Below are 18,162 nucleotides of genomic sequence, written 5' to 3' on the forward strand. Positions count from 1 at the left end.
GCATATGAACTCGTTGTGTGAAATACATTTTAAAATGTGAAAAAACTAAAATAAAATTTTGCATGTATATCTAGACATTCTATGTTTGCACACAGGTTTTCAGAAAAATAATATTTTTTATGTCCCATGTGAAAAAGATAATTTTTGATGCTCCAACACGATTAAGTACAGGACATTCTTTTTTTGTCTTTTTGATACATGACACATAAATGTTTTTCCACCAAACATAGAATGTCAGGATGTACACCCAAAATTTTATTTCAATTTTTTAAACATTTTAAACTTTTAATTATTTTTTATAATAGGTTCATATGCTCCTATGAGCCAAAACACCACCTCCCTCAACCACCCTCCTTTAATGCTACTAGAGCAGTTATATACTCAACCTTCGTTGTAATATCGGTCACAATGTTTAACTTTTGGAACTCATCCAAATCAACCTTGAAACTTTCTTCTAGTCCAATGTGCCGCCTTTTATCAAACACATGCCTAACTGAGATAAAAATGTTTGTCACTACATGTATGATACAACGGTTTTCAACGAAATGTGTGTCACAACCACATACAAAATAGTTCCTTAGTTCTAAAGTACTTAAGGATATTACTATTATTCAATAATCATCATATCATCCTGGTATATGCTCATAACACTTAGAGCATAAGACAAATCTGGTTTGTGTACATATCATGACCTATATGATTGAAAAATCACTCATGCGTTTTTTCTCACCAAGTGTTGTGAAACACTTGAGTCTTGCTTCAACCCCTTCCATGGGACAAGAACCCTTCTTGGCGTTTCCATATTGATCTGCTTCAGTATTTCATCTATGTACTTTGGCATAAACATAATAAATCCTCAATATATCACTATAGATTTTGATACCCAATATTCTAGTTTTGCCTAAGTCCTTCATTGAAAAACCATTTTCAATGAAGACTTAACCGTGTCAATACGTCACTTTCAATCAACAATATGTCATCCACATAAAGCGTTAGAATATGTCTTAGTTTTCCCATTTACTTTCTTGTAACTACAAGCATATTCACTGCCTGATAAAACCTAACTCTTTGATAATTTCATTACGACAAAGATTCCTACTTCATGATGGTTACTTCATTCGTTGAAGTTTGTGTATTCTTTCTAGCATTATCTAGATTAACAAAACTCTCGATTGTATATAATATACATTAGCTTCCTGTTAAGGAATATAGTTTTGCTTATCCATCTATCATATCAAAATATCCAGTGATTGCTAGAGTAATCCGTACATGCACTGTTACAGACGATCTTAATCTTATCGTATTCAATTCTTTAAACTTTCTCGAAACCACTTTTGCGAGAAATCAAACTTTTTAATGGATGTCAATATTCACGTTTGTTTTTTTATAGATCCATTTACATTCGAATTGTTTCATGCCTTTCCAAGGGTCTAGGAAGTTCCACGCTTGATTTTCATAAAAAGCGCGAGTTAATGGGCCAAGCCCATGCAACCTGGGGGTATGCGCTGACTCGCCAGTTGACGCCTTTAGCGTCAAATAGGAGCGGCCCACGGGACCAGGACACCCGGACCAAAACCCTCACCTCCGTCCTCCCTCCTGTCCGTGCCCGCCGTTACCGCCAGCCATGGCGACAGCCCCGCCGCCGCCCGGCGCCTTCGCCTTCTCCCCCGACGGAGAGCTATTCGCTGCCGTAGCCGACCGGAAGGTCCAGGTACTCGCTTCGCCCCTCCTATCCCGAACCCCTGTCACCCTCTCCTAACCCCCATTCTTACGTGCTGGCTAGCTACCTCTTTAGGCGGTCGCTGTGAATCGGGGAACTCTCTGCTTTGGAGTGTTAAAGCCGCTGCGATACGATGTGCCGTGCTTGAGATGTATCGTTTCGTGCCAGTTAGTATTGCCTAGCTGCTGTATGGTTGTGCGGGTCACTAGCTCCCCTGTTCTGTTTATTGTGGCGATTGACAGTTGAGAAGCTATTTTCTCTCATGTTTTGTTTTGCTTGTAGGCTGTGCTCAATGGTTCTGTCACATATTACTAGTTCACTTCTTTGAGTATCTACCTTAACTCCTTGTCGTTTCCATGTGCCGCTGTTTCAGTGGAAAGGTATACCACGTTGATCCAGAAAAATCGAAGTAAATAGATGTGAAGTCCCTTGAGCAATTTGCATGTCAGCATTTTGTAGGGAGTGTTCGAAATGATGAGTAGAGTGCTGTTAGTTTTCGTACGGCTGCTGCTTACATGGTACTGACTATTCATGGCTTGGAATTTGCTTCTCGTGACAAGTGATATTTACTGGATTATTACATAATTGCCAATATTTAGCACCCCATCCAAACTTCTAGAAGGTTTCTTCTTGTCCATCGGTCTTTGAAACATGTAACTTGTATGGAATTGGTCGATTCATGTTTGGGAAGTTGAGATTGTTAGAACTAAATATCTGTTTGATTTGGGGTCCCATCTAGCTCATAGTTGTCAAGTTTCCGATTCGACGGGAACGAGAAACGGGAACGGGGGACGGGGAAGGAGGGTGTCAAAAACTAGGGGACGCCATGGGTATACATCATCCGTATGTTCCGATCCATGGAGGGGACGCGAACCCGCCAGTTTGGGAACGATGTATCGGGGACGATACACTAGGTCGCAATAGATGGGCCACGTCCTCTTCTAATTATAGCCCATAGTAATTAAAAACGGTCCAAGTCTGTAAATCCATGTACACCGCCGCTGCCCCATCTATTCCTTTCTCGCGACCATGTCCTGCGCGCCGCCAGGCTCAACCGCTCAAGCTGCCCACTGTCAGGCCATGGTTCAGCTGCAGTAGGCCACCATCAGCCGCATGGTACTCATCACCGATCAGCATGTCCCCTACTCCCCATTTTCCTCCAACCTCCAGCTGATGTACCTCCAAGCATTGCTCTCCTCCGACCGTTTCGCAGCGGTGGCGAACCTACTGTATCGGGACGCGTTCCGGTAGCCGAATCCCATCGTCCCCTACATCGTTCCCGACTCCGAATCCGGGACAACGACTCCGGGTCGAGGGACGAGGCACCGTTCCTCGTTTCCGGCTACTATGATCTAGCTAGCAATACTGAAGCAGGGCCATATTTTATTTCTATTTTCTGCTCTTTCAATACATTGCTGCCTCTTCTCATTTTTATCTTTCGTTGTGAAGTTAAATGAAAGTATGTGAGGACGCAGCGACACAAACATATTCCACTTCTTCACTTGAAATTTTTATTTGGAAAGGTATGGAGTACAACAGGAGGAAAAAAGATAGCAGAATGGACTGATCCAGTTGCAGCCCAAGATGATTCATACAGTTGCATTGCCTGCAGCTCTGTTCAGAAGAAGGTATTTTGCATCGAGCTTAGGTGTCGTCACCTATACTGACGTATTATTTCAGTTTTTGATTGGAGGTGCTTTTTTACAGCAGAAAAAGGATGGCAACCTTATTGTTGCTGCTGTTGGCACTGCAAATGGCGAGGTTTTAGCTCTTGATTCTACTGGTGTTATATGGAGAAGTGTTTTTCACACTGGGTATGTGAAATCTTATCATGAACTTAATATTTCTTTGGTATAGATATCGTGCTTCCCACCTTTGGGGTGCATTTTGCTATAAAAGGCCCCTATTATATCGTTGGTATAAACATCATTTTGATTTAATTATAAGCCTACCATGTTGATTATGCTCATCTCTGTAGTTTCTGATTAGGAAAAGATCTGCTTTGGTAATCCTTGCACCTTTTTGTAGTTAAAAAACTTAATGTTTTTTAATGCCAGTTTCTGAAGTGCTAAATTAGTATTCCATCCGCCCTGAAAAGAATGTCGCGGGTTTGTCTAAATTCGGATGTACACTACATCCGAATTTAGACAAACCCGTGACATCCTTTTCGGGGCGGAGGGGGTACATTTTAACCACATGTTCTTTTGCTGTATTTGTGCGAGATTAATCTTTAGTTTTTTTTCATTGCGAGATGCTTTAAGCTCAGCTTCTCACCTAAGTAACTCCAACCGTCCAAGGGAAAATTAATTTCTTTCCTTTTTGTTCTTTTCAACTCAATAAAAGACACAGTGAAGTTGGTCATACTTATGCAGGTAACATGGGCTTAATTTGATTATTATCACAAGCAAGCCCAAATTTGGTTAGGCCGAAGAAACATCAGCTAGCTAAAAAATACCTATAGAATGACTTTACTGTGAAAAAATGATGCCTACATTGACATGCCTTTCTCTTTCTACTAGCAAGGTAATTTCTCTTCACTTTGCAAAACAAGGGCGCGTTCTTTATACTGCCAGCATGGATGGAGTTATATGTGAATTGGATACTCGTAGTGGAAAACCCAAAGACACATTTAAAGCTTCGAAGAAGTCAATTAATCATTTGACAATTTCTCATGGTAAGTGCAGCATTTATTTTCATGTGCTCCTACCTTCTGCATATTTAAAAGATTTGTCTATTAAAGTTCGATGTGTTTGTTTTATTCATGGGAAGATCTTCACCAACATGTATGGCTTAATTGTGAAGCAGTGCTACATTAGAAGGAATCTCATTCTGATTTCCTTAAATGTTATTTGATCGTCATGTACAGCTGTTATGGACCTTGTCCTGATCCACATAAGCATAAATTGGGTAGGGTAAGGGGGTGAGGACCAGGGACAGGGCACTCATCTCAACCGGGTTGAGCTATTGTTCCTGACGTGGAAGAGATGCTTTCAGGCTTGTAATTTTTTTTCTTATTTCATTGCTTCAATCAAAAAGTTACATGATAACCCTTCATATGGGAAACTAAACTCTATCTCCATCTTCCATACTAAACCGATGTTGCCTAATTCGTTAACTCTCTCCCTAGCTAAATTATCTCTGTCTCCTAATGTTTTGTCGATCCTAATTCTGATAAGCCTATTCACGGGCTGGGTGACCTTCTTTAACCCATAAAAGTAATAGCCTTTTGAGCTTGTATGATAATTGCCAGTAAACATTGTTTTTTAAATAGAGCATACTGGGATACCACCCTGCCAGGAACAAACGCAGGTGGAACAATTATAGCTTATATGTTTGCATCTTTAGTGTTCAAATGTATTTAGTTTATCCAGTGTTGGAACAAAGGCTTGTAAAATTTCCAGTCTTTCGTGAATATGGCACCTTCCGTCGTTATTGTTTAGATATTTATCTTGTCCATTCTGTGTATTTTCTGGACTTACATTTTAGGATTTTGCAGATGAGAAGTTCATGGGTGTCTCAGGTAAGACAACAAAATTATTTAGTGTGAAGGACAAGAAGGAGATCTTGAAGATTCCTTCTGAAGATGTACGCTCTCTCTCTTTATCTCCTAGATGTGGCACGTAATGAAAGAGGCTTTATCACTTATCCGTGCCATTGTGATTGCAGGGCCCTATCCAGATGATGTCTGTGTCTGATGATGCACGGATTTCAGTTTCTTGTGATGACAAAAATAAAGAAGTCCAAGTCTGGTCTTGTGATCATCATAATGGCACTATCGGTTCTACAGCCTCCCTTGTCATGCATACTCAGCCAAAGGCTGTAGAATGTAAAAGGAGCGCATCATATGAAACCGGAGGAATTGTTCTTGCAGTATCGAAGAAAGGTGTTGCTTATGTGTGGCATTTACAGACCATCTCCCAAGATGAAAAAGTGCCCACCAAAATCTCAGTAAAAAATTCACCTGATAAAAAGGGCCGCATCCCAATTATCTTAGCTAAATTATGTGATGTCAAAGAAGACAATACAGTTAAGGTTCATGTTGCGTTTGGGTCACCAGGCTGTTTACAGTTCAAGGTTGTAGTATTGGGTGAGAATTGCGGGGACATCAATTTGGTTGCGGAATCTGATGCATTCACTTCGGAAAAAACTAATTTGGAGCAAGATGCTAAAGGTTTGTTGATATATCTGTCAATGTCGAACCATCATTACTAGTACAGTAAAGTCAATAAATAAGCATAGGGCTTTATCTTAGTAGCGCTGAAAGTTAATTTGACAGATGTTCCTGGCTCTGGCTGCATAACCGCTTAGTCTGTTCTCCTACATTTCGTGTGATTTGCACTTTCTTTTGTTAGTTCATTGCCATGGCAAGAGATGCTTTTACTTTTTGGCTCTTAGCTGTGTCTAGGTATCTGCAATAAACTTGATGGTGTTAAAAATAGTTTCAGTTGTTCAGCAAGATGTTTTCTGACCATTCATATCTTGTAAGTTGTAACCCATAAATTTGATCTTATAACTTACCTATCCAATTATCAGTTGTTTTTTCACAAATATCCTGAGTAACTGTGTTTTGAAGGCTTTTCTATGATCGCAAGTAGTCCTTGCCAGATCATATGAGTTGTTTAGATAGCAGGTAGCGTATACTTCACTAATGTATGTCCAATTTGGTAAAACAAATAAGCAGCACATGTAAGTAGTTATATTTTGTTGATGAAAAGGTGTCACACTCAGCGAAGCATGTCTGCCATGTTTTGTAGCTTGTGACTACATGTTAATGAAATATGAATCAAACTTATATAGTATAGTTCACTAGAGGGTTTATCATAATTTATGACTTAATCAAGTACTTTCATTGCTTTCCCAATAAGCGGCAAACACACTTTTTTTTTTCCGAAAGCCGGCAGGAGTACTGCCTATTCGTATAGAGGGGTGAAACTATACAGAATTTTACAAGATTTGTTGCAAACAGCGACCAGGTTTAGTCAAGATCGTCAGCTACCACTCTCACAAAAGCAAGAGCTCTATGTACCAGGCCGGCAACAATAACAAAAGAAATGTACTTATGTAAAAAAAAGTCCTGCTATTTCGCTCCTTCCATAGGAATCAGGCGGTATAAGCAACCGTGCCATCAATAGTTGACCTGGTAACTGCACCTGCCTTAGTTTTGTGTAGTTTGCGTTTTGGAAGTCATAGAAGTGCCGTTCTTCTATATTCAACATGTTAAATGTTAAGGCTTTACATTTTTTTAATTTGGTTTTTGTGATGAATGACTTAATTTGATGGTATGACACTGTGACTCCTCTTTATAAACATTATAGTTTGGCACAATGAACGTCTGTGTTATTTTGTTGTTCTATTATAGGTGAATGTTGCACAGGGATTTGAGATGCTAATTTACAGCTGCAAGGAAGCGAGATACCAGCATATAGAAAGCAGAAAATGCATAGTACTTTTTGTGCCAGATATAATACATTAGTCTACCAATGATAGTATAACAAACCAAAACGTGAGAGAGGTGATGTCCTGTGGTTGCGGCATGCATGTTTTTGACACTAATGACATTTTTGTTTGGTCTTGGTTCCTTGTAAATTGAATCACAAATTTTGGACTTTGTCTCCATATGTTTTTACGACTATATGTTATGCTATTGAAGTTACAATTATGTACTTAGTTGAGATGCCTATCGTTGATCTTAACTGTTTATCAATTTCTGTATGTCACTAGGAAATAGCAGGATGGCTGGTGAACAAGATCAACAGGAGAATACAAACCCAACTGATCAAGGAAGATCAAAGAAAAGGACAGCATCTGTTCTGGATTCTACTAATGGTAACAAATCACCATGTTATTTGAAGTACCTCCAGACCTGACACAGTCATATGCATCAAGTGTTCTAAACCATGAAAAAACAAATTTAAGGGTGCCCTTCATTTTCTTTCTGATGACTAAAATTTGTATTTTGGTGGAACATCTAGACACAGTCAAGGAGGGGAATCCAGAGTATAATATTGACGAACCAACTATGGAGCAGAAACTTGAAAGTCTAAATTTGCTCAACAAATCTGAATTCATTGAAGAGCAACCAGTCTCTCTAGCACCGCCGAGTGCAGATTCAGTCCATATTTTGCTGAAGCAAGCTTTACGTGCTGATGATCATGCTGAATTGCTGAAATGCTTGTACAATAGAGATGAAAAGGCATGTCTTTGTTTTCTGTTTTGTGCAATGCTATGTCAAATCCTTTGTTGCTGCTTGTCTTCACAGGTCATACCATGAATTTTTTCACGTCAAAGTTCCTAGTTAATTAAATGCTTGTACAATAGAGATATATTTTATATAGTAAGTAAAGGTGCATAGGAAAAGGGTAAATTATGTGCAATACTGAGTTTCTACCAGTGATGTTGTTGATAACAGAAGAAACAGAGTTCCTTATTCCTGCTCTTAACCAATGTTCTAGACCTCGAGTTTTTTTTTTTTTTTTTTTTTTTGAGGGAATCTCTAGGCTTATTCAGTCAAGCTAGGATGCTTTATAAACAATCCTTGCGAGAAGTTATCTGTTAGGCTAAGATCTGGCCTGCTTTTCGGCCCATAACAAACCTAATAGTTAAGTGAGTTTGAGTTTCACCAATTACTCCTCTAGCTGCAACCTTTCAGTTATTTGTACCTGCCAAAGTCAGGATTTGGCGCTATTTATCTTTTTTGCTATTTGTCAGAATATGTTCTCTTGTGTGATAATTTTATTGTTTCATTACATGCAGGTCATTGTGAAGTCAATATCACTCCTAACACCAGCAGATGCCCTGAAGCTTCTCAAGTTTTTCGTGTTGTCGATACAATCTAGGTACGAAAGCTTTGGAAGTATTTTCTTACTTGAGTACATTGTTCAGAACAAACTGTGGTGCGCTGGTGTGTGTAATATTAACTAGAGAACATCAGTTCATTGACTGATAATGCCTTCAGTCAGACACCATTTACTGTATGTAATCCATTGACCTTTGCATTGTTGGTTACTGTATTTCCGATCTAATCTTTTTATTCACATGACTAGATTGTAGAACTTCGGAATGTGCTTAGCCTCTTGTAGTTAATTTTCCCCATTATTTGGTGATTCATGCGTGCATGCATATGACATCACAACCTTACAAAAAGTTTTTTTTTCCTCCACAGGGGTGCAAAACTGGTTTGTTTGCTTCCGTGGCTACAAACTTTACTTAGCCGGCACATGAGCAGCATAGTGTCTCAGGAGTCTTCTTTGCTGTTGCTCAATTCACTCTATCAGGTTCGTAATTTTGTCATCTGCAGTTACAGTACATCGAACAAATATGTTTTGGATTAAAAATTGGCTAGACCGTTACAGTTTTGGACTGCCTTGAATATGTAAGGTTCGTTTGTGGGTACTGAGTGCATTTTTTTCTCTAGCTTATTGATGCAAGAACATCGACCTTCAAATCTGCACTTCAACTCTCTACCACCCTAGATTACCGTTTCAGTGAGGTAAGCTTTCCTTCTCCTTCTGTAAAAAGCATGATTGTTTTTTTGGCATTTCAAATAATTGAAAGATTTTCCAGATTGCTGATGAAGAAACTGACGAGGAAGAGGCGATTGCACCAATTATCTACGAGGACAAGGACACAGATGACGAAGAAGAATCTGATGGTGATGCTATGGAAACCGATGGGGAGAGTGAAGAGCTGGGCGATGTAACTGATGCCTTTGAGCATTCTGATGGAAGTGAGATCATGAGCGACTGACGGACTTGTACACTCTTCTAGTTCTGACCGCTCAATCGTCCTTATATGACCATGCTAGAATATCGTCCGTAAGAGGTAGGAGCTTGAAAACCCATGGTGCAAGCTGTTGAACGTTCTTGGATAAAATATTTGAGAGCCAACCCAGCTGAGCTTATACGTGTTAAAATTGCATTTCATCTGAGGAAGAAACTGTAGGCAATTTTATTTTTTGAAGAATTCGTTGCCTTGTTTAGTTCTTAGTAAGGTTGAGAGACGACGATTTACACACTTTGCAAAATATGTTCGTTTCGAGAAATTACACAGGGGGCACTTCAATTCTGGTGGCTGCCTCGTCTGTCTTTCATGTGAATTACATATGGACTACGGTATATCCGCGAGCTTCTCTCTCCCTTCGTCTCCGATTTCAGTTTTTGATTACGTACTGGATCAAAACTTGCAACTTTGCAGCCAGGTATCCGAGCTGCAGCTACCGGGAAACCTGACAACGACGGAACTCCTAAACCACTGCCTGCCACATATATAAAATAAAATACTAATCCAAGGTAGATTTCTAAATCGACTCTCTATAATATAATCCTGATATGTGTTTGACCATAGAGGTTCGAGGTCAAAACTAGTACTTCACCCGCAAGGCAGAAGCAGCTATAAAGTCATCCACGGCAACGGCAACCATTTCTACGCCGCAAGTGCCACTGCCATCTCCCAAAAGATTCCCAAAACTTCTGTATTTGCAATACTATTGAGCAGGTCCAACGACCTTCCACACGGACAAGATCGATGAAGCAGACCGTAGTCCTGTACCCCGGCGCCGGCGGCAGCCACGTGGGCGCCATGACGGAGCTGGCCAACGTCTTCCTCAAGCACGGCTACGACGTCACCATGGTGCTCGTGGAGCCGCCCTTCAAGTCATCCGACTCTGGCGCCACCGCCATCGAGCGCATCGCCGCCTCCAACCCGTCCATCTCCTTCCATGTCCTCCCGCCCCTCCCCGCCCCGGACTTCGCCGCCTCCGGCGACAAGAACCCTTTCGTGCTCATTTTCCAGCTCCTGCTCGAGTACAACGAGCTTCTCGGAACCTTCCTCCGCTCCATCCCCAGGAAACGCTTGCACTCCGTCGTCCTCGACATGTTCTGCATCCACGCCGTCGACGTCTGCACGAGCCTCGGCGTCCCGGTCTACACGTTCTTCGCCTCGGGCGCGTCGTGCCTGACCGTCCTAACCCAGCTTCCGGCGCTGATCGCGGGCAGGCAGACGGGTCTGAAGGAACTCGGGGACACGCCACTCGATTTCCTCGGCGTCCCGCCGATGCCGGCGTCTCACCTGATCAAGGAGCTGCTGGAGGACCCGGAGGATGAGATGTGCAAGATCCTGACCAACATGTGGAAACGCAACACCGAGACGATGGGCGTTCTGGTGAACACGTTCGAGTCGCTGGAGAGCCGCGCGGTGCGGTCGCTGAGGGACCCGCTCTGCGTCCCCGGCCGGACCCTGCCCCCGATCTACTGCATCGGGCCGTTGGTCGGCGAGGGCGCGAAGGATCATGCCGATGACGGAGCGGAGAGGAGGAACGAGTGCCTCACGTGGCTCGATTCGCAGCCGGACGGCAGCGTCGTGTTCCTCTGCTTCGGAAGCAAGGGCACGCTCTCCGCGGAGCAGCTCAAGGAGATAGCCGTCGGGCTGGAGAGGTCCGGGCAACGGTTCTTGTGGTCCGTGCGCACGCCGGCCGGAAGCCACGACGCGAATAAGTACCTGGAGGTGCGCCCCGAGCCGGACCTCGGCGCGCTCATGCCGGAGGGGTTCTTGGAGCGGACCGGGGACAGGGGCCTCGTCGTCACGTCGTGGGTGCCTCAGGTGGACGTGCTCCGGCACCGCGCGACCGGCGCGTTCGTCACGCACTGTGGCTGGAACTCGGTGCTGGAGGCCGTCGCGGCAGGCGTCCCGATGCTGTGTTGGCCGCTGGAGGCGGAGCAGAAGATGAACAAGGTGTGCATGACGGAGGACATGGGCGTCGCAGTGGAGCTGGTAGGGTACGGGGAAGGTTTCGTGAAGGCCGGCGAGGTGGACGCCAAGGTGAGGATGGTGATAGAGGGCGAGGAAGGGCGGCAGCTAAGGGCGCGGGTGGCTGCTCGCAGAGAAGAGGCGGAGGCGGCGCTGGAGGAAGGAGGCGCGTCACGGGCGGCGTTCCTCCGGTTCCTGTTGGATGTGGAGAGTATCAGAGAGCCGATCGTCGAGTGATGTATCTTGTAATTACGAGGTGTGCATTGGTGTCTTCCCGTCTTCTTCTACCACCAGTAAAGACGGAAGGATAAGTTAGCTCACGAACGGGTATCACAGGATCCTGATCATTTAAAGTAAACCAAATTTGCAAAGAGGGACACCGAAGCAAAACCCAATTTGCAACTGATCTTTGCCATCTACCAGTATGTACACTCGTTTCGCTTCTTTTGTAAAACTATTCCTTCCGTTTTTTATTTTCTTCTTGTTTTAAGGTTAGTCAATGTCAAACTTTGTCAAATTTAACTAAGAATATAGAAAAAAAATCAACAACCACAATATAGTAAAAGGTAATTCAACTTTCTAAAAAAAAAGAGAAATAGAGATAGTACATCTCTAATCAATTCCCCACCCACATGTACAGATAGTCTACACCCATCTTCTATTGAATCCCCTCGGTCAAGCAGCTGGCCAAAGCGAACTTCTCTTTCGCCTTTTCCCTCGGTCAACTCCACATTTTTCCATGACCATCATCAATCCTCTAAATCGAGGATACGACTTCTCTGAATCGAGCCTACAACTTAAAGATTGGCGGCTCATGCACCAGGAAGCTATTGCTTTCGTTAAAGCAGAGCCTTCCACCTTTTCTCTAAAAAAAATAGTCCTTCAATTTTAAAATAATTGACGTTTTAGAATTGTCCTATGTCAAATTAATTTAAATTTGACCAAGTTTTTTAAAAACATGTTGACAACGACGACATCATTATAGTTTCATTAGATTTATAATATTTTTTCACTATATAGATTTAGTGTTATAGATATCAACCTATTTTTATTACCGATCAAACTTATAAAAGTTAACTTAGGACAAACCTTACGCCCTCCGGTATCCATTGAAGCTCTACCTGGTTTGCCCCATTATGAAGGTGACCCAGCACGACGACTAGACAAGCTAGACCCACACATTATATCGGCTTGAAGTATAAGAAAGAAGACTCTACAATAACTCTTGTAAATCCTAACCTGCATATATAAAGCCAGACAGGAATACACCTGGGGGTACACGATATTAGACTAGACGTAGACAACTTCTTCCGCATACGGTGGCCCTCTGTAATACAACTATGATCATATACTGGATTGCTAGCAGGATGTAGTGATCCTCCACCGAGGGGACGTGGATCTGGGTACGTCGTGTGCCACTCTCGCTCCCGGATTGTCCTCACCGCCTTCTACCCAAAACCCAAATCCATAATCCATGGACATTGTCGAGGTCACCCCTCGACAAACATATATAATATCATTTTCTTCGGAACAAAGGGATTATTTCTTCAAATTTGTTTTGATCCTTATTGTCTCCTTTGGTTGAATTTTTATATTAAAGAAAGTATTTGTTCATTGGAGCAATCCAAAAATACTAAGATGTTAATGTGCAAAGTCCCTTGCAACAACATGGTTGCCATGTTGCAATGGTTATGGGTTAACCTATGACCAACTACTCCCTCCGTCCCTTTGAACAAGGCCTGATTTTTTTTCCATTTTTCACCAAAGAACAAGGTGCGGGGCGCTTAATAGGTGGTACTTTGTAGTTTATTATCACATATTTATTCATATTTTCATCTCATATACGGTTATATCAATGTTTTATATTGTTTTTGGAATTTTTTCAATTATCCCTTTTATTTTGGTTATAACTATGCAGAACGCAATCTCCCGTTTTGTGTATTTTTTTATTTCAGGGATCTATGCTGAGTTAAATAGACCTCAGCTTTTTCGAGGATCAATATTTTACAAAGATTGATGATATGAAGCTTTGAAATCACACAAACGGAGCCCGTAATGCAGAAAACCTATGGGTGGCGTGGCCCACACCCCTGGCCGCGCCACCTAGGCGTTCCGCCTCCTCGAGTGTCCTCGACCGTCCATCAAGAGCCAAGATGATGATCTTGACCTAAAAATCCCTATATAAAGGACCCCCGCCGTGTATCGGAAAGGAGGCGGAGCGTAGATCAGAAACACTGAAATAGAGTCAGCACCAACAAAGATAGAACCAGTACTTTGATGAAATCAAACATCACACTGTAATAGGGTAACTATAAAGGTGGGTTTGGGTACTATGAAAGTATTAGTTGAGGCTCATGGATCAAGACTGAGATTTATCCATCCTGCCCTCTCGGTGATATCACATTGTCAGCGCTTGCAAGCACGTGACTAGGTCACGGGAATGTCATATCACGAACTAGTAAAGAGTACTTGTCGGTAAAGGGATCGGACTAGGTATAAGTTGATATCAATGCTCAGATCCCAAACAAGCAAAGTATCGCGAGATAAAAGGAATCAGTTACTATCTTTATGGTTCATGCGATCACAAGTTTCATCTTTGAATGAGTGGGAGTCATTACGGATCTCCATATCCCGCTGATAATTATTGATCGAAGATGTGTCTCGATCATGTCCATATTATTCACGAACCGTAGGGTGTAGGTCCGTCGATGCTTTTGAGTTGATACGGAACACAGAAGAAAAGTTTGGACAACATAGGGATTGTTTCGAGAATTGCCAGAATTATTTTTGGGATATCGAAATAGTTAAAGGGGTTGAATGTAATGCTTGTTAATTAAAATAATTAACATATTAAGTAAAAGATTTAAAAATGTTTTATTCATTTATTGGAGAAAACCCCTTCATTTTGAGTGTAGTTTTAAATCAATTATGATATATTTGAGTGGGTGTGAGTGGAGTGTCCACCACATAATGATGGAAGAGGTGGTGGCACCTCTTATGGCCGCACCCCCTTGGTTGCTACCCTCTCCTCCTATATAAGATGGGTGGAGTTTCTCTTCCATTGTTGCTCATTCCTTGACCCTTTGGTTGGTCCCTTCTTCCTCTTCCCGTTGATCACCATACGAGCTATGGCTTAGGCGAAGCCCTGTTGAAATTGTTTCTCCACCAACACCACCACGTCAGAGTGCTTTTGGATTATCCCGGTGGATCCAATACTTCTTCTGCCCCGCTGGAACGAGGGATCGGAGGTCATCGTCAAGCCATACGTGTGACCAAGTTTGGAAGTGCTGCCCATTGTAGCGATTGTCTTCTTCACGATTTTGAGATCGACAAGTGATCGACTAAATCAACCACAAGAACCGTTCTCAGTAACGCTATGCGGCTTTGATGTCTACTCACGCTTCTTTTCCTGTAGACAGTGTTGGGCCTCCAAGAGCAGAGGTTTGTAGAACAGCAGCAAGTTTTCCCTTAAGTGGATCATCCAAGGTTTATCGAACTCAGGGAGGAAGAGGTCAAAGATATCCCTCTCAAGCAACCCTGCGATCACAATGCAAGAAGTCTCTTGTGTCCCCAACACACCCAATACACTTGTCAGATGTATATGTGCACTAGTTCGGCGAAGAGATAGTGAAATACAAGTGGTATGAATGTATATGAGCAGTAGTAACGGCGCCAGAAAATACTCGACTGTCTACGGCGCCAAAAAATAGCTTGCTGGCATGCAGTAGTAATATTGCAGGAAGTAAAGATGCAGTAAAACAGTAAACAAGCGATGATTGCAGTATTTGGAAACAAGGCCTAGGGATCATACTTTCACTAGTGGACACTCTCAACATTGATCACATAACTGAATAGATAAATGTTATACTCTACACTCTCTTGTTGGATGATGAACACCACTAATTGTGTAGGGCTACAAGAGCACCTCAATGCCGGAGTTAACAAGCTCCACAACATTCGATATTCATATTTAAATAACTTTAGAGTGCATGATAGATCAACACAACTATACCAAGTACTAACATAGCATGCACACTGTTACCATCACACTATGAAAGGAGGAATAGATCACATCAATACCATCATAGTAATAGTTAACTTTATAATCTACAAGAGATCACAATCATAGCATATACCAAGTACTTCATGATGCACACACTGTCAACATTACATCATGGAGGAGGAATAGACTACTTTAATAACATCACTAGAGTAGCACATAGATGAATAGTGATACAAAACTCATATGAATCTCAATCATGTAAGGCAGCTCATGAGATCATTGTATTGAAGTACATAGGAGAGAGATTAACCACATAGCTACCGGTACAGCCCTTAGCCTCGATGGAGAACTACTCCCTCCTCATGGGAGACAGCAGCGGTGATGAAGATGGCGGTGGTGTCGATGAAGATGCCTTCCAGGGGCACTTCCCCGTCCCGGCGGCGTGCCGGAACAGAGACTTCTGTCCCCCAGTTCTTGGCTTTGCGATGGCGGCGGCTCTGGAAGGTTTCTCGTACCGTGGCTTATTCGTATCGAAGATTTAGGTCAGGGGGCTTCTTATAGGCGAAGAGGCGGAGTCGGAAGGGTTACGGAGGCGTCACACAACAGGGCGGCGCACCCCCTCCTGGGCCGCGCCAGCCACATGTGTGGGCCCCCTGTGGCCCTCCTCTGGTCCCTCTCGGGTGTTCTGGAAGCTTCGTGGAATTATAAGATGTTGGGCGTTGATTTCGTCCAATTTCGAGAATATTTCCTTACTAGGATTTCTGAAACCAAAAACAGCAGAAAACAGGAACTGACACTTCGGCATCTCGTTAATAGGTTAGTTCCGGAAAACGCATAAAATCATCATAAAGTGTGAACAAAACATGTAGGTATTGTCATAAAACAAGCATGGAACATCAGAAATTATAAATACGTTGGAGACGTATCAGCATCCCCAAGCTTAGTTCCTACTCGTCCCGAGTAGGTAAACGATAAAAGATAATTTCTAAAGTGACATGCTACCAACATAATCTTGATCATACTATTGTAAAGCATATGAGATGAATGCAGTGATTCAAGACAATGGTAAAGACAATGATTAAACAACTGAATCATATAGCAAAGACTTTTCATGAATAGTACTTTCAAGACAAGCATCAATAAGTCTTGCATAAGAGTTAACTCATGAAGCAATAGATTCATAGTAAAGGCATTGAGGCAACACAAAGGAAGATTAAGTTTCAGCGGTTGCTTTCAACTTTCAACATGCATGTCTCATGGATATTTGTCAACATAAAGTAATATAATAAGTGCAATATGCAAACATGTAAGAATCAATGCATAGTTAACACAAGTGTTTGCCCCTAAGATAGAAGGAAGTAGGTGAACTGACTCAACATAAAAGTAAAAGAATGGCCCTTCGAAGAGGGAAGCATGGATTGATATATTTGTGCTAGAGCTTTTATTTTGAAAACACAAAGAGAGCATAAAAGTAAAGTTTTGGGAGGTGTTTGTTGTTGTCAACGAATGGTAGTGGGCACTCTAACCCCCTTGCCAGACAGACTTCCAAAGAGCGGCTCCCATGAAAAATCTTTTATTTTATTTTTGGGTGACACTCCTTCCAACCTTTGTTTCACAAACCATGGCTAACCGAATCCTCGGGTGCCTGCCAACAATCTCATACCATGAAGGAGTGCCTTTTTTATTTTGGTTTTATTTAGATGACACTCCTCCCCACCTTTGCTTTCTCAAGCCATGGCTAACCGAATCCTCGGGTGCCGTCCAACAATCACATACCATGGAGGAGTGTCTATTTTTTGTAAAATCATGAAAGTTAATTAGTTTGGGGCTGGGAACCCCATTGCCAGCTCTTTTTGCAAAATTATTGGATAAGCGGATGAAGCCACTAGTCCATTGGTGAAAGTTGCCCAACAAGATTGAAAGATAAACACCACATACTTCCTCATGAGCTATAAAACATTGACACAAATAAGAGGTAATAAATTTTGAAGTGTTTAAAGATAGCACTCAAGCAATTTACTTTGGAATGGCGGAGAAATACCATGTAGTAGGTAGGTATGGTGGACACGAATGGCATAGTTTTTGGCTCAAGGATTTGGATGCATGAGAAGTAATCCCTCTCAATACAAGGCTTAGGCTAGCAAGGTTGTTTGAAGCAAACACAAGTATGAACTAGTACAGCAAAACTTACATAAGAACATATTGCAAGCATTATAAGACTCTACATTGTCTTCCATGTTGTTCAAACACCTTTACCAGAAAATATCTAGACCTTAGAGAGACCAATCATGCAAACCAAATTTTAGCAAGCTCTATATATTTCTTCACTAATAGGTGCAAGGTATATGATGCAAGAGCTTAAACATGATCCATATGAGCACAAAAATTGCCAAGTATCAAATTATTCAAGACATCATACCATTTACCACATGTAGCATTTTCTGTTTCCAACCATATAACAATTAACGAAGCAGTTTCAACCTTCGCCATGAACATTAAAGGCTAAGAACACATGTGTTCATATGAACCAGCGGAGCGTGTCTCTCTCCCACACAAGCATGAATTTATTCAATCAAAACAAAAATAAAAACAAACAGACGCTCCAAGTAAAGCGCATAAGATGTGACCGAATAAAAATATAGTTTCAAGAGAAGAAACCTGATAAATTGTTGATGAAGAAGGGGATGCCTTGGGC

General features: G+C 42.0%; 2 protein-coding genes across 3 annotated transcripts; both read left to right on the forward strand.

The window, feature by feature from the left end:
• Positions 1-1,569: 1,569 nt before the first annotated feature.
• Positions 1,570-9,632, forward strand: LOC127343134 (uncharacterized). 2 transcript variants are annotated; one of them, XM_051369243.2, is made up of 12 exons: positions 1,570-1,711; positions 3,244-3,348; positions 3,428-3,534; positions 4,240-4,394; positions 5,217-5,305; positions 5,387-5,891; positions 7,442-7,546; positions 7,693-7,913; positions 8,474-8,556; positions 8,883-8,994; positions 9,135-9,209; positions 9,284-9,632. In XM_051369243.2, exons 1-12 carry the CDS (start codon positions 1,625-1,627, stop codon positions 9,464-9,466), a joined length of 1,827 nt encoding a protein of 608 aa, XP_051225203.1. In that variant the 5' UTR covers positions 1,570-1,624; the 3' UTR covers positions 9,467-9,632. The 2 variants fall into 2 exon arrangements, with proteins under 2 accessions (XP_051225203.1, XP_051225204.1); XM_051369244.2 differs by having other exon boundaries at positions 3,431-3,534.
• Positions 9,633-9,751: 119 nt separating this feature from the next.
• LOC127343135 (UDP-glycosyltransferase 88A1) lies at positions 9,752-11,935 on the forward strand. The gene has a single exon (XM_051369245.2). The coding sequence runs from the start codon at positions 10,244-10,246 to the stop codon at positions 11,699-11,701; it is 1,458 nt and encodes a 485-aa protein (XP_051225205.1). The 5' UTR covers positions 9,752-10,243; the 3' UTR covers positions 11,702-11,935.
• The last annotated feature ends 6,227 nt before the right edge of the window (positions 11,936-18,162 follow it).

This window comes from Lolium perenne, chromosome 3 (assembly GCF_019359855.2).
Source record: "Lolium perenne isolate Kyuss_39 chromosome 3, Kyuss_2.0, whole genome shotgun sequence".
NCBI lineage: Eukaryota > Viridiplantae > Streptophyta > Magnoliopsida > Poales > Poaceae > Lolium > Lolium perenne.